General features: G+C 35.6%; 1 protein-coding gene across 2 annotated transcripts in view; it reads right to left on the bottom strand.

Moving 5' to 3' along the window:
- TNKS2 (tankyrase 2) overlaps window positions 1-23,816 on the bottom strand; it is a 60,337-nt gene that overhangs the window by 11,529 nt on the left and 24,992 nt on the right. The window contains exons 10-22 of one of the 2 annotated variants that reach the window (XM_058543527.1): window positions 22,587-22,678; window positions 22,421-22,499; window positions 19,499-19,670; window positions 17,569-17,648; window positions 14,812-14,957; window positions 14,138-14,303; window positions 13,287-13,506; window positions 10,404-10,513; window positions 9,262-9,450; window positions 7,136-7,388; window positions 4,291-4,373; window positions 3,086-3,206; window positions 310-407 (exon numbers count right to left, since the gene is read on the bottom strand). In XM_058543527.1, the coding sequence (XP_058399510.1) occupies window positions 310-407; window positions 3,086-3,206; window positions 4,291-4,373; window positions 7,136-7,388; window positions 9,262-9,450; window positions 10,404-10,513; window positions 13,287-13,506; window positions 14,138-14,303; window positions 14,812-14,957; window positions 17,569-17,648; window positions 19,499-19,670; window positions 22,421-22,499; window positions 22,587-22,678 (1,809 nt within the window). The remainder of the gene's footprint in view (window positions 1-309; window positions 408-3,085; window positions 3,207-4,290; window positions 4,374-7,135; window positions 7,389-9,261; window positions 9,451-10,403; window positions 10,514-13,286; window positions 13,507-14,137; window positions 14,304-14,811; window positions 14,958-17,568; window positions 17,649-19,498; window positions 19,671-22,420; window positions 22,500-22,586; window positions 22,679-23,816) is intronic. The other variant, XM_058543526.1, reaches the window with a different exon arrangement.

Below are 23,816 nucleotides of genomic sequence, written 5' to 3'. Positions count from 1 at the left end.
TGGGTCTTGTCTGAGCTACTGGGCTTTGCAACTGTTTTCATGAAGGGAGAGAACAGGAGCATTTTCTTTCAAATGACAGCAATCTCTTCTCCAATAGAATTCTGTGCTATTATTAATTGTAGTGCTGAACCAAGTTACTGGAATTAAGGTTTATTGAGGGAGTGTACCTTAAATGCTGATTTCAAAAGTTTTCTAGGTGGTAAAGAGTTAAGGACAATTAAATACTCCTACTACATGTTCAAGCAGATCCAGAAACCTCCGGGAAATTTAGCTACTGAACCAACATTTATTTAAGGTATATGAACATACCTCTTCCTCCACAGACTGAAACTCTTTGTCATCAGGGGACAGATCTATGAGAATTGTTCCGCTTCCAGAGGTGTTCAGAGTTAAATATGGGTTAAGACCTATCAAACGAAATTTGAAGGTAAAAAAAATTTGCCAAAAAAACTGTCAACATCAACCAAAAACAACCACCTAATTTATCTGATGCTTACTACCAATTTTTAAAAACTTTTTATTTTGCAATAATTTAGATTTACAGGAAGGTTGAGAGAGAGTACAGCGAGTTCCTGTGTACCCTTCATTCAACTTCCCAATGTTACCTTTAGGAACATTAATGTTCCCATTTTATATAACCATAGTACAACAGTCAAAACTTATTAATTACAGACTTGATTTGGATTTCACCAGTTTTTCCCACTAATGTCCTCTTTCTGTTCCAGAATCCAAACCAGAAAACCACATTGCATTTAGACAACTAATTTTTCACCTGACAAGTCATAACAGTTTTGTGGGAATAGTTCAGAGACTCTTTCTATTGTTTACTTTTAGTGAGTTTGTCACACGTTTTCTTCAAATCATTTCCATTACTAACTATGCAACCCTTTCAGCATTTAGTCCTATTATTTTTTGTAAATATGAGGAAGAATTATGACAGAAACTTGCACAGCCTCAGATAATTTTAAATAATCCTAGAATGAGAAGTCCATAAAGTGTACTAACTACTGAATGCTTATTCTAACCCATAATTCTTTAATTCAGCAATGAATTCGTCAAATTTTCAGAATGTCAATGGTTAAGATAACCATATATATTTTTGTATCTTTACTCTCACAAAAGCTTTTAAACAGAATCAAACAGAATTTCTAATTTCTTTGGTATACCTGTAACACAACTCTCCTTTAATCTCTACAACAAGATCTCTAAAGCTCTGCTGTTTTCCGAGGTAGAGATCAAATCCTTTTCTGCTGGGTTAATGTGTAGCAGTTTGCCTTTGGAGATTAAGAACACTATTCTAGTGCTGAGTTCTTGTCTGAATAATAGGACTACCACCAACATGCCAAACTCTAATAAAGACTTAAAGGTACAGCTGAATTACAATGAGTGTAGGAAGTATGGAGACTATACAGAGTAGGGTATTTTACAGAATAAAGACAACAATATAAAGCCTGTGACAAATGCTTGACTAGGGCATCTTTAGACCACCTAAAGAAAACATTTATCAGTGCTCAAACATCAGGACAAGTAATCTATTGACTTGGCACACTGAATGATACCTAAGGCTGTCAAGTCAGCAAGATGAGACTTTCAGAAGATTGCCACCTGTTCTACTTTGCAAATTAGGATATATAGGTATAGAATCCTAGCTTTAAATGAAGATGAAGAAGGTGGTAACTTTATGTAGGAAAGTGACCCTGATGTGCTAGATCAGACACAGTCATTCTATGTCATGACCACATTTCTCCTCCATGTAGAAATGAATGTTCCTACCCAACTGTAGCTGGATGTATCAGAATGACTACAGGACCAGAGGTGGCATGGAAGTACGTACCTCTGCCACTTGGAGAACAGTGTATCTGTTTTCGTCACTGCTTCCCAGGCCTTTCAACTGGGTCTTAACAACTGTATGCCCGACACTATGATGTGTTTAATGTATAAATACTGTCTGCTTTCCTTTTTAACATGCCTTTTTCCTAAATGACCCTTGTTATCCCAGTGCTCCATTGTAACTGCCACCCTACCAGATTGGTATTATTCTAGTAGTCGCAATAGCAGTCCACAACTGAGAGTTCTAGTTCCTCTTTTTGTTGCTGTTTATATTGCATACTAACATTCCAGGGAGCCATGTGTTTTCCCTCTTCTTTATCTTATAAAATTTTGTCATCTGTACTAGAAATATCTGAGGCTATCTCACATTTTAAACATTTTGCCCTAGTCCCTACCAATTTAAAGCATTCCTTAGCTTGAATCACCTAATTTTTAGAGATGTACTTTTTTCTTCTTCAAGAGATGGACCCTATCGTGGCTAGCACACATTCTTCCCTGAAAATCCCCTCATTTTTGCTAGTGGAGGTTTATCTTCAATCCTAGTTGTATAGCCAGGACTTCAATTATAGGATGTTTCTGACCCCAAGGTAAATCACTCCCTCAGTTTAACAATAAAGTTAAAATGTGGTTTTTGACACTTAAAACAATTCATCTTTTTATAGCCAGGACCTGGTACAAAGGAAGTGTTAACACGTGTTGCACAAATGCAATTTGCATATCAACCTTCAGGAGAAATAAAAATGCTATTCAACTTTGTTTCGTTAAATGTCCTCAGCTGCAACATTGTTACCCAGTATTTTTACTGCAAGTGTTTCGAATTTAACTATTTACAACAAGAGAGATTTATAACATTAATTTATGGCCAGGCCTGAACATCTAGTCATCACCTATTATATTACCACTAAGATAAGAAATATCCAAGTTCCAGATTTTCTAGAATCATAAAATTTTAGAGCTAGAATGACTTCAGAAATAACTGAATAGAAATAACAGAAATAATGTCAGAGCTAAAACAATCCCCAAATTTCTGAATGGCCCAGAAATTTTATTTAGGTTCACACACAGTTAACAGCAGCTCAGGAAGCTTAACAGTAGCCGAGTTAAGACTTGATCCCAGGTTTCCCGAATCCTAATTAGTGCTTTTCCTACTAAATGGACTCTCTCTTACAGATTTTTAAATTGTCATTTACTAAGTTGAGGACTGCCTTTAGGCAAACTGATAAACTGATGATAGCAATGATTTAAAATGAAATACCTTGTTGTCCAGAGATAAGTCTCTCAACTCCTTTAATTAGTTTGTGTCTATGTCCATAAGCATTGATTCCAATCTCCTTCAGCTCCTTGTGCCCCATCTCAACTAATACATCCAAAGTGATCTTACAAAAAGAGGATGAAACTGTTTAGAAGACTTACTCATTTGGGAGACATTCATTTACTAGTGTTCTCACAATGTACTAGATTCATACATTTACCTCAAATTATTTTGAACAGCTTAGAAATGAAAGCAAACCAGTTATTAAACTGAAAATGAAAAGTTGCAGCTAACTAAACAGAAAGCTGAGTCATGAACTACCAAAAATATCATTATTTTCATTTAGCATAAGAACCTGAGCAGAACTAAACTGCAAAACAAAAATGCATTTTCAAATTAACCACATTAGGTACACTATTTTATCTTTTCCACCATCACTCTACATCCAACCTATTTACACAACGCCTTCAATGGTTCCTCCCGACTCTGGACTATGCTAACTGGTACTTCTGCATCATTGTTCAAACTAACCCTTTTACCTCAAATATATTATTCCTACTTTGTGAAACTGAAGACATTCTTTAAAATCCTATTTTATTTACACATCTTCCATGAAGCTTTCCCTGAATAATCCAGCTTAGAGTAACCTTTTTGTCTTTGAATTTCTAAAACCCATGCCAAAAATTTAACTTTTCATATGTTCTTTGTTATAGCTCCATAACTAGAAAGTAAGTTCCCTAGGGGCACGAGTCTATAGTAACTATATTTTCTGAATCCAAAAAATCAGTAAATGTACTTTAAATTGGGACTGTCGTAGAAAAGCCCAGATGTATAGTTGGTGTATCTATATTCCCTCCCATAGCAGCTAGCAAAGTTTCAGGTTTAGAGTGGGTAGTGACTGACACAACAGAACTGAACAAACAGAGCTCAGGGATAACTTACTTTAAGGACTGAATAAGCTAAATAAGCTAAATTTCTATTCAAGCAAGCTATTTTACTATTACTATATGTGTCAATTTTTATGTGCTAATAAACTAAATGGAAATTCAAGATCAAGCCAAATTAGAAGAAGACTTATTTCCAGTTTTAAAAAAACATCCCCCTCACCCCCCAACAGGCTGAATGGCTCAGGGCATTTCAAGTATGTCCTAATTTTTACTTGAGGATCCATAAAACACTAAACCAAGCAAAACAATCCATGTACTCACCTGTTCTCTCTCAAATATATCCATTAGGTGCTCAAGCCCAAGATTTCTTACAAACTGAGTTATGCTAAAATCTACTCCTGGAACTGGAAAATAAAAAATCCAGAAAAAACAAAATTTCATATCAGAATAATGAATAATGTATATCAACATTATCCAGTAAAGTTTTGTGATATTACTATATATGTAAAGATGTAGCAAAATATTAATAGCTTGGGATACAATACTGAATACAACATCAAAAATTATAAAGAGAAAGCTATAAAATTTCGTCATTAGAAGAAACACTTAAGCAATGGGGCACTCAGGTTAAAAAAATTTTATTTTTAACTGTATCTTTAAAATAAAGTTTCCATATAGCTGAAACTAATATAATACGTCAATGACATCTCAAAAAAAAAAGTTCCCCTATCTGTGAGGCTGTAACCTACTTCACAAAAAAGTTGATGAAAATAAGTTCCCCAAGGTCGCATAGAGTGAGATAAAGTTTAACAGGTAAAAAGGTAGCGAACAGCTTTATACAGACTGTAGGTACGTGTGTCTCTCTTCTTTTTAAAAAATGATTTTCAAAATTGGGTCTTTTCTGGATTGTTTAAGACCTGAAACCATAAAACTCCTAGAAGAAAACAGGCGGTACACTCCTTGACACTGGTCTTAGCAGTATCTTTTTGAATACCATGTCTCCTCAGGCAAGGGAAACAAAAGAAAAACAAATGGTACTACATCAAACTAAAAAACTTCTCCACGGCAAAGGAAACCATCAACAAAACGAAAAGACAACCTAACGACTGGGAGAAGATATTTACAAATCATAAATCCGATAAGAGGTTAACATTCAAAATATATAAATAACTCATACAACTTAGGAAAAAAACCAAAAAGCCCGATTAAAAACTGGGCAGACCATCTAAACAGACATTTTTCTCAAGAAGATATACAGATGGCCAATAGGCACACAAAAAGATGTTCAACATCACTCATTAGTAGGAAAATGCAAATCAAAACCACAATGAGATAGCACCTCACACCTGTCAGAATGGTTATTATTAAAAAGACAAGAAATAACAAGTGTTAGAGACAACGTGGAGAAAAGGGAACCCTTGTACACTGCTGGTGGGAATATAAATTGGTGCAGCCACTATGGAAAACAGTAGGAAGAGTCCTCAAAAAATTAAAAATAGAAGTACCATACGATCTAGCTATTCCACTTCTGGTTATTTATCCAAAGAACAGAAAAACACTAATTCAAAAAGATATATGCACTCCTGTGTTTACTGCAGCATTATTCACAATAGCCAAGACCTGGAAACAACCTAAGTGCCCACTGATGGGTGAATGGATAAAGATGTCGGGGATATGCATACATATATGTACATACATACACACACACACACAACGGAATACTACTCAGCCCTAAAAAGGTGATATCTTGCCATTTGCAACAACATAGATGGAACTTGAGGGTATTATGTTAAACGAAATAAATCAGAAGGAGAAAGACAAATACCATATGATTTCACTCATATGCGGAACATAAACACATAGATACAGAGAACAGACTGGTGGTTACCGGGGGGAAGCGTGTGTTGGGGGAGGGTGAAAGAGGTGAAGTGGCACATGTGTACAGTGATGGATGGCAACTAGACTTTTGGTGGGGAACATGATGTAGTCTATACAGAAGGTGAAATATAGGTACACCTGAAATTCATACAATGTTATAAATCAACGTTACCTCAATAAAAAAAGAGCTAACGCAAATAAAGACTATGTATATTAAAAGAAAAAAGACAGACAAGTGTTGGCGAGGATGTGGAGAAACTGGAACCCTAATACACTGCTGGTGGGAATATAAAATGGTGCAGCCACTCTGGAAAACAGTTCTTCAAACTGTTAAACATAGTTACCAGAGGACCCAGCAATTCCACTCCTAGGTATATACCCAAGAGAAATGAAAATGTGTCTACACAACAACTGGTACACAAATGTTCATAGTAGCACTATGCCTAATAGCTAAAAAGTGGAAACAATCCAAATGTCCAACAACTAATGAATGGATAAACAAAATGTGATATGTATACCCATACAATGAAATATGATTCAGCCATAAAAAGGAATGAAGCATTGATACATGCTACAACGTGGATGAAACTCCAGCACATTAGGCTAAGTGAAAGAAGGCAATTATAAATATATATTGTATGACTCCATTTATATAAAATGTCCAGAATAGGCAAATTTATAGAGACAGAAAGTAGGTTAGCAGTTTCCTAGGGCTGGGGAATAGAGTGAGGGATGGAGACTGACTGTTAATGGGTACAGTGTTTCTTTCTGGGGTGATGAAAATGTTCTAACCTGAAGATTGTAGTGACAGTTGCACAACTTTGCAAATATACTAGAAAACCACTGAATTGTATACTAAATGGGTAAATTTTATGATGCGGTTTGCATCTTCATGAAGATGTTCAACAAAACAAAACAAAAACCAGAACTGGGTATTTTGACATGGTGTAAAAAGTATTCATAACTCTGTAATAATACACTGGAAGAGGTAAATAAAGGCATAACTACTCATCCAAAAGGACTTCTAAATCTTTCAGAAAGTTTATTTACATCTAAAGAGTAGGTTAGCAGCATAAGACTCATCAAGTTCAACTTGGAAGGAGAAAGTTTCATTAGGAATTCTAATAAATAATGTAAAAGAAACAATAAAAGGCTAAAGCTTTTAGGCTATGTTAATCAATCTGATTACTAATAGATGTATTTAAGGTTAAAAATGACTTTTTACCATTCTAAATGACAAATATGTGGCTACAATACCAGTTAGAAAGTTATTTGCAGAATGTCTCACCCTCCTTTTTCTCCAAACTGGAAGCACCTTCTGTTCCACTTGAACTAACTACTGAAGACAGTTCAGAAAAACTCCCAGATAAGTTGTCAAGACTGCTGGCTGCAGAAAGGCTTGATGGGCTGGATGGACCTGAAGACAGAGCATCTGCAGTGGCTCCTGGGCTTCTCACACCATTGAGCACTTGAGGTTTATAACATGAAGGCAGAGCAGAAGGGGGCATGGCTGCTGTCAGGAGAGCACTGACATCATCTGCCTAGGGTACATGTCAGAGAGAGATGAAATCTGAGACAAGCAAGTTTTAAAATTCTACTATTCTACCCAATACAACGCATTTAAAAATATGACAAAAACCCAGCAGATTTATACCAGAATTGCTTATTATATAAAAATGATTATTTTAAAAAGTGAAGCAAATAAGTGATATTCAATTAAACTGTTATTAAATATAAAATACCATTAAGAACATCTCTCCCAAGACACATGGAATCACAATAAAACTGTTAAATGTGGCAAAGCATGAAAAAAATCCTAACTTTAGAACCATGATGGAAAACCACTGAAATGAATTATAGAAATATTAAAAAAACATAAGAGCTTTTGACACTATTGCAACTACTCTGAAAGAAGTTAATTCAACCTACACAGAACTAGTGAACAGAATGATTGTATTTCTTGGAAAATATTCAGCAATATATTTGTTCCTCAAAATTGAACATGGGTGGGGGGAACAAAGATAATTATTGTAATCAAATCTGCTAGAATGGAAAAAAAATCTCCAAATTTATTGGTACATTAATTTATTAGTGACATACACCATTCTTTCACAATGCTCAATTAAGACACTAAGTAATTAACATTCAGCAAGAAGTAAATCAGGACTTGTTTTCAGGGTTAGTCATTCATACTACTGCAATCCTCACCTTTTTCTTCCCTTGAGTCTGAGGACTCCCATGGCACTCAGTTTGTATATAACTTTTTTTTTTATAATATTAGCACCATTTATTAGGTGCTTTTTACGTGCCCGATACCATGCCAAGAACTTTAAGTACATTACCTCATTTAATTCTCATACTAACCAGATATATTTTATCCCCATTTATAAATGAGGTAACTGAGGCTGAGAGGTTAGGCAGCTTGCAAGACTGTACAACTGTAAGTGGTAGAACTGGAATTCTAAGGCAGGTCTGTTTGACTCTAAAGCCTACGCATGTTCTCTAGAGCACTCTGTCTCACTGTCACTTAATTATGTCTGGTAGACTAACATATGGGCGGACTGAATTAGAAAAGTTCACTTCTAAGGCAGTTTGGAACTGGAAAGACATTTCCCTGAAGAAATAATGTTGCAAATATGGTTGGCCTGTCAGCCTGCTAAGAAAAATCTATTGAATCCTCACTGTGGCTGAACTAAATCAGCTTCTCAATGTAACTTGGAACAGTGGAATCTCTCTCAGTAGAAAGTCTGTAGAAGAGACTCTCCTTCCTTCCCGCCTCAAGAATTTCTTCTCCTTTTCCCTTCACTGCTCTGGTCATGTCCTCAGTGGGAGAGGCAAGAGAGGTACCTGCGTCACAGTGGCCAAAGCAGAGGTAGAGGCTACAATGGATACTCCTACAGAGTTTCCTCAGGAGAGGAAGGAAAAAAGGACTTCCACAGAAAACTGGAGGAACACGCTTGTTTCATGAACAGTTCTGGTGGGGTAAGCAATAAGAACTTTGGGATGAGGCAGTGTGGGAGGGGAGGGAATCTCTACTAGAAGCAGGCTTTTTGGCTCCACACTGAGGGCAATGCTCCCAGCTGCGGAAGTTCATAGACTCATGGCTTGTACTATCTTGCACAGCATGCACTATAACAGCCTTCACTGAGGGCCTGTGCCTGTTTTGTTTGCTGACTAATGTAAGCAGCTACAGCTTGTATTTCTTTCTCCCATTTCCAAAGGTACGCAGCATACAATAACTGATTGACAATTCTATTATTTACTTACTATATTTTAATACCAAAGAGGTCCTAAATTTAAGTTGGGCTAAAAACCAGATTTTGCCACATTCACCATGAAGACATTTTATACATACCAAGTGAATTTTAAAAAGTCACGAAAGTATTGTGATTTTTCAAAGAGCCCATCACTTACTGAAACTAAATCTAAAGGTGTTTGTCCTTCCTGATTTTTAAGAGTAGGATCAGCTCCATGGGCCAATAATAAAGCACAAAGCTGTGTTCGTCCCTTTTGGGCTGCTTCATGCAAAGGTGTGAAAGCCCATTTGTCCGTGGCATTGACACATGCATTATACTTTATGAGTAAAGCTGCTACATCTACATGCTGTAAAAGAAAACACTCCTGTTACAGTCTGAAATATTATTTTATCACCCTTTATTTATTTATTTTTAAAGATTTTATTTATTTATTTTACTTCCCCCCAAAGCCCCAGTAGATAGTTGTATGTCATAGCTGCACATCCTCCTAGTTGCTGTATATGGGACGCGGCCTCAGCATGGCCGGAGAAGCGGTGTGTCGGTGTGCGCCCGGGATCCGAACCTGGGCCGCCAGCAGCGGAGCGCGCGCACTTAACCGCTAAGCCACGGGGCCGGCCCTCACCCTTTAGTTCTTAACAAGAAACTAGGTACATATCTATTTTTCCATATTTTCAAACTTACTCTAGAAATGAAAAGAAAAACCATGTTTCTCTCCAACATCATAATTTATGGGTAGTTGATTAAAAATTATAGTAGACATTTCAATAACTTGAGAAACCATCTAGAAAACGATTAAGAATTCTACACAAGAGAGAACTAAACTAATAGGACTTGAACAATTTCTCATTTATTCAAGTGTTACAACTGCTGAACATCAATTTATAAACCTTAGCAGCCTTCCTCAATTATTCAAACTATACTTTTCAAGATAGTCAGTACTGATTGTAACATTCAAGGCTATTATAAGCCAGGAACAAAGCATCTGATCTCTACAGATTCCTATGAATATCAATGGGTTTTCTGGGCACCAAAAAATAAACAAAAGCACCAACATCCCACTGAAAATAAGAGATGGGTGCTACGGAAGTTAATAAAACAAAAGATAAAGTGTGTTGCATGTCACACGGCAAGCTTACAATAAATTCAAAATTGAAACTTGGAAGTTATTTAACCGCTTTAGCTCTCATATTTACTTTTCTGTAAAATGAGAAAAGTCAAACTAAATTCCCTTTGGACTGCAACACTGATTTTCACTTTGGAAATTTCAGAGATTTTTAAAGGTAACATGAAAGAACTCACCCCATAAGATGCTGCATTATGTAAAGGAATAAGTCCTCCTTTGTCTTGGGCATTCACATCAGCTCCATGTTGTAACAAATACTCTGCAACTTCTAAATTATTATAACCAGCTAATTTAGAAAAAAAGCAAAATTACTTTCACTTGTTAGTATAAAAAATAGCTAAATATATGTATATGTATTTATCTATATATACACATTATTGTATGTATACATACATGTATATATGTAAATATACACATTATATCTATATATACATATTATAGACATTATTTACAAGATAAAAAGAGATTTTATACAAATCTGAAATTCTCCATTGGAGTCTATTAAGAATTTATCTATGGAAAAAACTGCCCACTGGCCTCAAGTTAGAAGCTTTCAGTGATGACATCTACTTATTTTAGAGACTCTCAAAGTTATATTAATTGATTTGCTTCTATCTTTTTTTTTTAAACCTTACCAAAGTCCCTGCCTTCACGGTTGTTGTATATACCACTTCCTAAACTCCGGTACATGATCTCAAGGGCTGCAAGTAAAAGGCATCCAATCAGATAAAAGCCAAGTTAGGAACACAAGTGGCTGGCAGAGCAGGAGACAGCACACCAGTGTGGGTCTCAGCGTCCCACCTCCCCAGAAAGCCACAAGGACATGCTTTCTGCTAGAGAGAACTTAGTGGTACACATCTCTACAAGTCTGGCAGCAGAACCTATGTGTTTCTAAAGCCATGAAGTAAAACTTAGTATTTTATATACGTATATAACTCCCCAGCTGTCATCTTGGGAATTGTCAGCTACCTTAGTACATACTTCTAAGGTAAAGTATATTTTATTGGACACATAACCATAGATTGAATGCAAATCTGAAACTTAACTTGGCCAACATAAAACTATATATCACTTGAAACTTTAAAACAGTTCAAAATACTCTACTCATTTATTTTTATTGTAGTTTTTTTAGCCTTTTGCTGAAGGAACTAAAAGCAAAAAAATTTAATAAGATCAAGTAAAGAAAAACACAAGTACGAAACTACCATAAGTTAACTATTACACTGAATTCAAAAGTCGTTCCAGGTCTCAAGGTATAATATTGCACAAGTGGGCAGAAATATTTTGTGTATAGAACATATTGCCACTTACAAAGACAACATAGATTTAAATAGTAATGTTAAATGTCTGGATAAGCTACCATAAAGATACAAAAAGCTATTATAAATAAATATGCACAGCACAATTCAAATCAGAGGCCAGGTCACATCTTGTCTTGCATGGACTAGAAATTCCTGATTGCCAATGAAAGTAGAAAGGCTTTTTCTCACCATGTTAGCATTTGTGGCCTATCACTTCCAAAATGCTCTAAAAGACACATAGACGGAGTAATTCTTTTCCTTGGACAGTAGGGTTCCAACTTACATGGGGTGAGAATTTAAAGGTAAAAACCACATATAACTAGAATTATCTCTTAAAAACTAGGAACACACTGAGTTACACTATGAGACTGAAATGAACTGAAAAAAGAGACTTCCATCTCCCATATTATACAAACGGGCAGAAACACCTGCATTACTTTTTTCTCTTTTAAAACCATATGTATTTAGATAAACTTATATGAGTCAAAAGTGCCTATGATGCATCTCCACTGAAGTATTAGCTGTAGCTCAGCGACTTCAATGGCCCATTCCCTAGCATCTTTAATGCAACTGAAAAAGCTGTACTGAAACCACAGTTGTATACCTGCACTAAAAACAAAGGTACACTGGGCCAATTTTAGGAGTGAAAACTTAGAATGAATGTTATGTACTCAATTGTGTCCCCCAAAATTCAGATGTTGAAGCCCTAAACACCAGGACCTGAGAATGTGACTATCTGGAGACAGAGCCTTTAAAGAGGTAATTGAGGCAGGGCCAGCCCAGTGGCGCAGTGGTTAAGTTTGCACGCTCTGCTTCGGCGGCCTGGGGTTCACAGGTTTGGAACCCCGGTGCGGATCTACGCACCACTCATGGAGCCACGCTGTGGTGGCGTCCCATGTACAAAACAGAGGAAGATGGGCACAGATGTTAGCTCAGGGCCAATCTTCCTCAGCAAAAAGGGGATGACTGGCAACAGATGTTAGCTTAGGGCCAATCTTCCTCACCAAAAAAAAAAAAAAACCCCCCAAAAAAACCACACAGAAGTAATTAAGTCAAAATAAGGCTCTTAGGGTAGGTCCTAATCCAACCTGACTGGTGTCCTTATAAAGAGGAGATTAAGACATAGACACACACCAGGAATGTTATGTACAGAGAAAAGGCATGTGAGGACACAGCCAAAAGGTGGCCATATGCAAGCCAAGGAGAGGGGCATCAGGAGAATTGATTCTGCCAACACCCTAATCTCCGGAACTGTGAGAAAATAAATTTCTGTTGCTTAAGCCACACAGCCTGTGGTTTTGTTAAGGCAGGCCTAGTAAACTAATACCATAACTTTCGCAAGAGATTTATATAACTTCTGAAAGGCTTTTAAGACTTTTTTCCCCTGCTTGCGCTTAACAGCTATCATTGGAAGAATGGAAAGCTTTAGCTTCCCATGAGGAAGGCTGGCTCAAGCGGCATATTTTTCAAGTTTCTGTAGCCAAAACTCACTCACCAAAGATGACTCAAACAATATGGTCCTTCCACAGCACATGGTGACTGGCAGAGGCCCTTTCGACTGTTCTTACTGAATGTAACATACCAGTACTAAAGTGAACATGAAGTAAGGCTGCCCTGAACAAATACACTAGAGTATAATGGCGGTATTAGAAGATATTTGATCTGAATCTTTCAAGTTTGCTTACAGCAAAGATTTTAGTCAGGTAGAATGAATCTTAGATGTCGCCAACCTAAATCTATGAAACTTCATTCACTTACCTGCTAAGTGTAAAGGTGTTGAATGTCGGCCTTGGGTATCACGGCAATTTACATTATCAGGTGAAGACAACTTCTTCACTCTGGCTAAACAACCCTTCTTGGCAGCATCTAACAAAGCTGCGTCTCCCCTAAGCAGATCTTGGATATCTGTATCTCCATCTTTAACAAGATCCAAAGGGGTATTTCCATCCCTGTTTTTCTTTGTAGGGTCTGCACCATGCTGGACAAGTGAAAAACAGAAAGGGAGGAATTGGCTTAAGTTTGCCCTTGGTCAATGAAAAATCAGTCAATGTAACTATACCAAGGAAAACTATTTTATACTGAGACTCTACCTTAAAGGTTAACATGTTTGTTATTAATGTTTAATTTAATACACAGAAAATTATAATTAAAACACAGAGGCTGTTAAAAATAACCTTTCGTGTATACTATTTTTAGTTTTCATAAACATTGAAATAAAGTATAAATTTAACTATACTCTTGTTTTTACTGTAAAATATTTACATTGGTACCTGTATTAAAACAGTACTATCAATTTCATTAGTGGTAAATAAATCTGGCTTATAAATTACATAATCCATCAAACATTTTGAGGTTAAAACACTAAATAGGAAAAATAAAGATAATCAGAAGACTATTAAATGATAGTTGACTTTACACAATAACAAATCTAGGCGTAGTAAACATACTTGCAGATTAAAATATAAGTGTTTACAACATTCTGAAATCTAGGTAGAGAATCAGATAACTTTGCTTCCTACCTCCTTATTAAATTTATATTAGAGTTATTAGAAATATGATAACCATATTCTATATAATACACCTTGTCCACAGTAAGTACTTTAATATACCTGGAGCAGAAGTTTGCAAATTTCGTATTTTCCTTTTGCTGCAGCTTCATGCAAAGGTGTAAATTTCCATAAGTCAGCTACATTAACTACTGCTCCATGCTTAACAAGAAGTTCTGCAACTTCATAATGTCCATAAGAACATGCGTTGTGCAAAGGTACAAGGCCTCTGAAAAGTTAAATAAGCAATGCAACACAAAGATATGTTTTAATTTAAATAATTACAAATAGCTGATAAATTTCCTGAACTGCATAAGAGGTCATACTGATTATATTTTATAGAACCTATATTTATTGAAAGAAGAAATGGAATTATTTTTTGGGGGGGTCAGGGAGGAAATTTTTAAAATATTTAAGATTGCAGAGAATATAACAAACATTTATATATTCAATATCTAGAATTGAGAATTGTATATTTTCAAAGAAAAACAATTTTAAGATAAACTGGAGGAATTCAAATATCCTCAATGCAAACTAAAAATTTTACTACATTAAAAATCAATATCACATGAATGTTATAATCTCCGTGGCCATTATAAAATTACAAGACATTATGCAAATAAGTCTTTATATAAATACTAACCATCACAAAATCTTAACTGAAATTAAAAAGGTATATTTACGCCAATCTTTCCTAAAAAGGTCAAAGAGCAGCCATGGCAACAGCTGGTACTTGCCCTTTATCTTTAGCGTGCACATCCGCTCCGTGCTGCAGCAGGTATTCCACCACAGACACCCTATTATAGCCAGCTGCAAAATGGAGTGGGGTAGACTGACGCCCTTCAATGTCTCTGCAGTTGACACTCTGAACAGTACACAATTTCTATGAGAAGGAAAACAGTATACACATGATGCTACATATTCTGACTTATTGTTTTCATTCATTGAGTAGAAATTTCAAATATCTGCCTTATTTTCTTGTCTCATCAAATCAGTATTCTCAGAAACTCCTTGCTATTTATTCTTCTTATTTCATCTTGTCATTTACTGGGAATCCCTCTGGTCCTCTCATCTATGCCTGAATCATCATCTTTTGCTAAAGCTAGTAGGCAAATTTTATCATTAACACTACTATTATTTACATAAAGGTAATCTAAGTACCAATTACCAGCAATCAAAACTTCCATTTTGTGGCAAACATATGTTGAGGTACACTGGATCATGGGAGCACTGGCATCACCCGGGGGCTTGTTAAAAACTCAGAATCTCAGACTCTCACCTACTGAATCAGAATCTGCATTTTGACAAGATCTCTAGGTAATCCGTAAGCACATTAAAGTTTGAGAAATAGTGCTCTAGACCAGTGGTTCTGAAATCTTCATGTCCACTGGGTCCCACCTCCAGATTTCCTAATTCAGTGTATCTGGGGTGGGGTCTGAGAATCTGCATTTCTAACAAGCTCCCAGAGGATGCTGATGCTGGTAGTTGAGGAACTACACTTACAGAATTATATGGCACTATATGGAATGAATCAACTAATAGAATGCTACTGGTTATGTACTATCCTTAAGGAGAGTTAAGAAAAGTCACTCAAATAACTTTTTGTGTTTCTTTGGTTCAGATGAGGAAGCATAACTGAGAAAGGCTGAAAGAGTAACACTCAAAATACTCAAGAGTATTTGCGTGAAATGTATGAACATTTGGAGAAGGCAGCATAGATAATAAATAAATAAATAAATGGTGCTCAAAAGAATATCAATATAAGTAAATACCTTTTCCCTTTTTTAAACATCCTACCCTAAAAGTAGGGATAACCTAAGCTTAATTAATAAATCAACCAGCCCTGGTAGTCTAGTGGTTAAGATTCGGAGCTCTCACCACCTTGGCCCTCAGTTTCCAGGTCAGGGAACCACACCACCTGTCTGTCTGTTGGTTGTCATACCATGGTGGCTGTATGTTGCTGTGATGCTGAAAGCTATGCCACCGGTATTTCAAATACCAGCACTGGGTCATCCACGGCGGACAGGTTTCAGCAGAGCTTCCAGACTAGAGAGACTAAGAAGGACCTGGCCACCCACTTCAGCTAGTTGCCTTTAACTCGTGACTTGTTTTTCACAAGTCAGTATAGTCAGTAAGAGAAACAAAATCCTCCTTTCAAAATCTTACTAACCTCCTAATTCAGGACAACAGAATGTAAATATAAAAGAAGTCAAACAATAAAACTGCATTATAATATCATTTTTTCTTTGAGAAATGAAATTAAAAAACAAAATCTGAAGGTTTTTGGAGATGATTGTACTATCTACTCAGATAAAGCAGTAGCAATGGATCACATGGACTTTTAAATCAATTTCCAGAAATCTCTCTTTTTAAGAGGACAGTGAATAAATTTCCTCAGAGCTCAAGCAAGTTCAAATGAGACCAACATTTGTATTTCCTCCTCAGAAAATCTAAAATTGACTTTGTGGGGTAGGTCTGTTCAGGATTGAGAACACCATATAGAAAGATAGTGAAATTTCTTCAAATAGCTACTTCTGCCATGAATCAAATCAATAAATTTCATTTCTTATAAAACTTACTTTCTGTCACTGCCCCCTTAAACAACTGTTTTGAAAGTCTAGAGGCAGGGGGAAGGGGGAACACAACAAAGCTTTTTTCCTCCTACTAGCTTTGGAAATTAAAATAACTTTATCGCATTACTAAAGAATTATTTAATTTATGAAACATGCTGAGTTAATTTTAATTTATATTAGTTGAACTGAAAAGTAGTCTTGCTCTTTCAAAATGTTAGGCTTCTGAGTTATTTACCCAGATATACAGTTTCTGTAGGTAACAGAAACATCTGGTAGTATAGGCATTAAGACATTACATGATTCTACAGTAAAAAGCAAAGCAAAAGTTGAGGAAGGGTTATTCTAGAGAAGACTGCTATAGGAGATGGGCCATGTAAGGAGCTGAAGTTGGCTCTTCTGAGAAAGGAAACAAAATTTCAGCTTAGATGAACTGAAGATTATTAGGAGACAGTGCCTCTGAAGAGTGGCAACGCTGTATTATCACCATATTTAAACACTGGGTCCTCACAGAGGTAGAGGGGACAAAGAAATGAAAAAACCAGAAGAAATGTGTAGACAGAGTGACACACTGTTTAATCTTCTTCCCTTGTTGTTTTATGTGTCATATGTAAACAATAATGGACAATAATCTGATATACCTTATTCTTTTAAAGGAACAAATAGGTTCTTTAAACAAAATCCATTTCCACAAACATGCAGTTTATTTAAATTTGTAACTGTGATGTATTTACTGAGATCCATGTGAAACTAAAAAGTTTCTTTCATTACTCAATGATCCTTATTTGCAAAGAAATAGATTAGCATCACTTACCTTTTAAAACAAGGCACATATAAATAACTAGGCTTTTCATTATTACAGATTCATTAAACATTGTCAAAATAAAACTCCAAAGTTAACAAAAATATAAGATCATATCTTACTTTTACAGTTTCTACATCTCCAGCCTTCGCAGCTTCCAGCAATTGTCTGTCTGCCTCTGAATTACCTAATGGGATACCCTCTAAAAAGAAAGAGGAAAGAGTGATTAACTCTTATTTAGAAGGTGGGAACAAGTTTTAAGGGAGGCATCCTATCTAAAAGTAAAATTCTTTTACAGTTTGGTAGATTATGTAGGAAATCTCCATGGTAGTAGGGGAAAAACAGATTTTCTTAAAACTCTTTTTTGAAGCATAATATATATATGAAATGTATGTAAATGGGAATAATTGAAAATGTGATTTAAGCAATATAAAGGAACATGAACTGAGCAACTCACTCAAACTTTCTGGACCTCAGATTTTTTCGGTTCTAAACAGAGAAGTTGGACTAGAAGATATCTAAAGTCATTTTCAGGTCTGAAAGTCCATGTTTTATAGCTCATTTAAAATCTCATACGAAAGGAAGAAAACACGTACCTTGTATCTTAGAACAAAATAAACGCTAGATGGATTCAAGACTAAAGTATAAAAAAATTAAACCTTAAAAATACTAGAAGAAAATGTAGGTGATATTTTTTATCCTGGAGTAGGAAAGTATCTTAGAGTAGTATATCAAAGGCAGAACCAAAATTGATTTGGAAAAATATCTGTCAGGAAATAACATAGCATTAAACAAAGTTATAGTCAAAGAACAAAACAGAAAAAATACTGCTACATCTTAGGAATGTAAATTAAAATGAGATAGTGGGTTTTATTTTTCATCCATTAGTGGGCAAAGAGCAAACAGGGAGCTGCACTGACAATATTTCTCTAATTTGCATTTAAAAAAGCATGTATTACTTTTGTAATTCACACACACACATTCGCCCCATGGAAAAGATTAAGAATCAGAACATCTAGTGCTGACAAAGAAAATAGGTCCTGTCATATACTGTTAGTAGAGGATGATTTAACAATTATGTTATCCTTTGACCTGGAAATTCCTTTATGCTAAGAAACTGGCTGGAAAGGTAAGTAACAGCACTTAGCATAAAACTAGCATGTCCATCACCAGGCAACTGAACAGGACTAGTGTTATTACCCCCAAACTGACACTGAAACAAATGCGTGGCATATGAGGAAGTAAAGGAAATCCTGAAAGCAGTCTTGTAGTTAGTCCAGTTTTGGGAGTTTCCAGGAGGTTTTATCAACCTGCCTTCATCTATTCAAGCAGTGTTTTTCTGAAAATGTGGTTTCCAGACTATAGGCATAAGGATCATCAAGGTGACTGTTAAAGATACAAAAGGCTTGATCTGTTACATTTCTTCTCATTTGAGCTTTGCGATGTCAAAGATACTACACTAAATTCTAGTAAAATACAGAGATGTAGGCAGACACTGTAAAATTTATGGGACCAGATTTCTAGGCTGAAATGTTTAACCTATGCCAAATGTGTAGATATTTGACCTAAATTGATTTGATTTTAAAATATAATGAATATCACTGTATTCAATAAATATGTTTTAATAAGTCAAATAGTTGGTCACCTTGTTCAAATTCTACATACCTTATGTAGAAAGGATCTAAAAAACAGAGTGAAGAGGCAGGGCCAGTCTTTAGAGTATTATTTATCACTATGGTTGCTGCTCTTCTAAGAAACATCTACCTTTCCCAGTTTTCCCTTCTTTAAAAAGAAATAACTATTGTATCTTACTTTTACAATCTTTCCAGATAAAAACTTAAAAGCTAACTATTTACTCAGAGAAATTGGGCAGCAAATGCTACTGGAACAAAATCATGACTAAGACTTAATAATATTTGGGCATTGAGTATGAGCTAAGCAGAAATAACAGCCAAAAATTCTAAAAAATTTTCTTTTTACTACCAACTCCTACATGACGTGAAAAAATTTAAAGGTTAATTAAAAAATTAACTTCACGGAAGCATTTAATACCTTGAAGAAGCTGCTGCACATTTTCATTTCCCATCTGTAAGGCAGTAAAGCCCTGAAGGGATATAATGTTAGGATCGCACCCATAGCTCAGGAGCAGGCGGCAGGTTTGCAGATGACCACAATGTGCAGCTCTGTGCAGAGAAGTCTGACCAAGGTTATCCAAAGCATTAACCTTAACAATGGAGAAAAAAACTGAAATTAGCCTGCAGTGCAAAATTTAAAGCATCCAATCATGTATTTAACACTTGCTACGTATTTAAAAAACTCAATTATTTTCTTATTATCAGTGCCAAAGCAAATATTTTTGTTCAAATCTAGAGCATAAATTCACCAATTAATGAAGGTTGACATAGGAAGGAAGGAATCCAACTTTGGATTAAAAGTGTGAAATGTTGAAGAACAGTTGTGTTCAGCATTCAAGTATTCACAGATTCACATTTAGAGCTAGACATTGCCTAAGAAAGTCTAAACCATGTATTTTTATGATCAGAAACATGGGGACTAACTTCAAGATAGATAATAGTCAGTAACAAAGCCAGAGACTAAATTAGCATTAAAACACTTATTTCTCTTGGCTTAATCTTCTACCTTATTTATCATGTAAAATATAATCTGCATGGATAAAGACACTATGGCATATGCACACAAGGAAATACTTCTCAGAAATAAAAAGGAACGAACTATTACTATGTGGATGAATCTCCAAAACATTATACTGAGTAGAAAAAGTCTTACACAAAAGAGTATATACTGTATGATTCCATGGACATGAAGGCCTAGAATAGGCAAATCTAATCTATGTCAGAAAAAATCAAAACGGTTGTTATATCTAGGGGTGGAGACTACCTTGGATATGGCACTGCCTCTGCCATGAGATGGTGTTCTATATCTTGATGAGTTCTGGTTACACAGTTGTATGCATCAGTCAAAGTTCAGTAAAAGTACATTTAAGATTTGTGCATTTCATTGCATGTAAATTTCACATCCAAAGAAAAACTGTAAACAAATACTGACCTCTAGTTGATGCCTATGTGGAAGTATTTAGGGAGATGTGTATGGTAATTTGCTAATTACTTGGAAATAGTCAAAAAATAAGATATATTGATGGATAGAGGGAGAAACTGATGGATATGTAATAAAAAATATAGTAAAAGGTTAGTGATAGAATCTAGGTGGTGGGTATATAGTTATTCTCTGTAGAATTCTTTCCACTGGGTGGTATTTTTCAAATCTTTCATAGCAAAAAAAAAAATCACCTGTAAGACTTCCCCTATCTTAACCCTACTCCCACCCTCCCCACCAGGAAAATAACTGTACAAAACGTAACTGAGAAATTAAATTCTTCAGTAATTAATCCTATGGCGACTAGTGTGTTTTGAGGCACTGTACAATTCATATTCATGGAATGGGAGAATATTTGAAGAGGAGTATAGTAAGACTTTCTCAGTGAACCTAAAACTAGATTATAAACAGCTAGTCTTCAAGTTTACAGAATCTGAAAAATCCATTTTAAATGTGCAGGGCAATTAATCTATTTATTCACATATCAAACCTCACTGAAATGTGAAATATATCCACTTGAAAACTTTATTTCGGTACCACTCTGTGTTAACATTAGAGTGACCAACTTGTCCTGGTTTGCCTGGGACTTTCCTGCTTTTAGCACTGAAAGCCCTGTGTTCGCAGAAATCCCTCAGTCCTGGACAAATCTGAACGGATGGTTGGTCACCCTAGTCAAGACTGTTTCACTGAGTTTCACAACTCAAATTTAATATGCATCCAGATACTCTATGAATAATGCACCACCATTACATGGTGCCAGTATGAACAAAACAATCAACGAAAAGTTATAGAACAGATAGACAAATGAGATATGCCAAGCAGTAAGCAGAAATAAACTTTATTTTTTCAATAATTTACAACAGGAAAGACTGAGATTATACATTATCAAGAATCCCCCCAAATCAAAGAGAAATTAGGACACTGAGAGGCAACACCAAAACAAATTATAGAATTCTAAGTGGTTTCTTGACTGGAAACCCAAGGAATGACAGATCAGAAAACTATTCTGCAAAGTACATTTAGGGAAGAGCCTTAGGGCCAACACAAGTGGTAAAAGGGTCTCTATTCCTTTCTTCTCCTTTCATGCAGAGCAGCTCCATTCTTTCTGTTAAATAATGTATTCCTACCGAAGATTTTGTTTGAAGAAGGCAAGGATCTGTGGCTAAAAACTATGAAAACTGCTGAATTAGGTGACTGTCATCTCTTCAATCTGGGATGCTATGTGTTTCTTTTACTGAGTAGTATTTTTTAAAGTTCCTGGGTAGGAAATGATGATTTTTAGTCTTGATGAAAACATAATTATTCCATGAATAAAATGCTTTGTGTACAAATACCAACTAAAGAACAGTAACTTCCCAATATGGTGAGCTATGTTTTTAGTCAAGTTATTTAAATAATTTATTTCCTTCTGTTTCAAGTTCTTTGGCTTAGGCACAGAAATAATAGAGGTACGTAAGAAAGACCGTGGCTGGGGTAAATAACAGTAGTTATCATGGAAACCAAGGAAAAGAAGACACAAGTGAGGAGAAGACTGGAAAAGATGATAGGTCAGAATAGTATGTCTCTGGCTGGGGATATTCTCAAGAGTGTACTGTTAGAAAAAGATCTTAAGGATAACTCGACCAGTAGGGCGTGGTTAAAAGGAATGGAGAAGGAAGGATATATAGGAATAATGTATTTTTGAGTAAACCATAGGCTTTTCTAGCAAAAAAATTAGTACAGAAAAAATGTCTGCAGGACTGTTTTTAATTATAGATTATGAGGAAAAAAGTAATACTTATGAGACAGTAGTTTAGGAAGTCAGGCATTTCATCTGCTGAATAGAAAACAACTCATTGGATTACCAAAAAGGAAGTATACCTTTGCTTCATGTTTCACCACTACTTCAACAACATCATTATGAGCTTTCTCAGATGCCACATGTAGAGGAGTCAAGAATCTTAAAGAGAAAAAGTCAGCCAGACAATGAGTGTATTTTCCAAAAAATAAAACGTCAATAATTTTTAATTATTAAAAGTATACTTACTCTTTAGTCTTTTCATTGATGTTTGCTCCTTTTCTTAGCAACAGCTCACATATTTGCTTTCTTTTGGGATACGGAGATGCGGCAGCACAATGCTAGATAATTTAAATTGCAGCATTAATCAAGGACTATACATAACTGATTTTTATTTAAGAACATTTGTTTCCCATCAAGAACAACCAAGAAGTTATTTCACTTCTTCATTTTATTTTTGACTTAACTTTGCTCTTCAAAGACTTTCTATTGGATAGAATGCACAATGATTACCAAATTCTGACAGGGCCTGAAAATTCTATCTACCAGGGTATCTGTTATTAAATATTCTGATCTTTATAGTTGCCCTACATCTTTGAAAAAGCCACTACTGATGTGATGAAGAACTCAAATTAATGTGACCAACACTCCTTTCAAAACTGTTTCCGTATAACACAGTGTTTATGTTATTCTAATAAAATATCCGAAAGGTTGGGGTTTCTTTACATGAAGAAATAACAGAGCATGCATCAGCTCTGGATCCTGCTTGGTAATATGATTGATGGGATAGCTGACAAGCCGAGTAGTATTTATTTCTCTCTCAACGAGTTGCTGCAGCACAATAAGGAGCTTGGATTACCTGTTGGGCAAAATCAGTGGTAGAAAATAATCACTGAGTTGGAGGCTGCAACAACTATATCTATGACTATCAAAGAGGAAGAGAGACAGGAGGTAGAGATTTGCCTGTTATAAACCTAATAAGTATTCATTGTTATGTCCCTAATCTTTGCATCTCAACATTCAGAATGATACTCATATACGACAGGTGTTCACTAAACGTCAGAATGAGTGAATGACTAAATCAATGTATATATATCTTAAAAGTTAAATTTGAAATCTGAGAATTCATGGAATAAAAGTTCTGGATAATTGTTAAGCTAAGTTGCTCTACACATCTAAACACACAGTACACATGAAATTTGTTCTTTGATTTTAACCTGTTTATAAAGCTTATATGATCTTCATGACTTTGCTTCAGATTCGTTCTTTGATGCCGTGGCTGTCACCAAAATCATTCCTTTGCCCTCGATAAACCCAGTTCTAATTGGTGAATATAGCTCCTTGGGTATGTTATGAGTAATCATCCCAGGACATCTATCAGAACAGCACCGAGAATGGAAGTAGTTTATATTCAAGAATTCTTGATCAAGAAGTTATTTCACATCCATTTCAAACTGTACCCCTATTCTTCTGCCCCAT

The sequence above is a fragment of the Diceros bicornis genome, chromosome 6 (genome assembly GCF_020826845.1).
Source record: "Diceros bicornis minor isolate mBicDic1 chromosome 6, mDicBic1.mat.cur, whole genome shotgun sequence".
Lineage (NCBI taxonomy): Eukaryota > Metazoa > Chordata > Mammalia > Perissodactyla > Rhinocerotidae > Diceros > Diceros bicornis.
The sequence above is the reverse complement of the archived record's forward strand: the minus strand, read 5'-3'. Positions and strand labels throughout refer to the sequence as shown.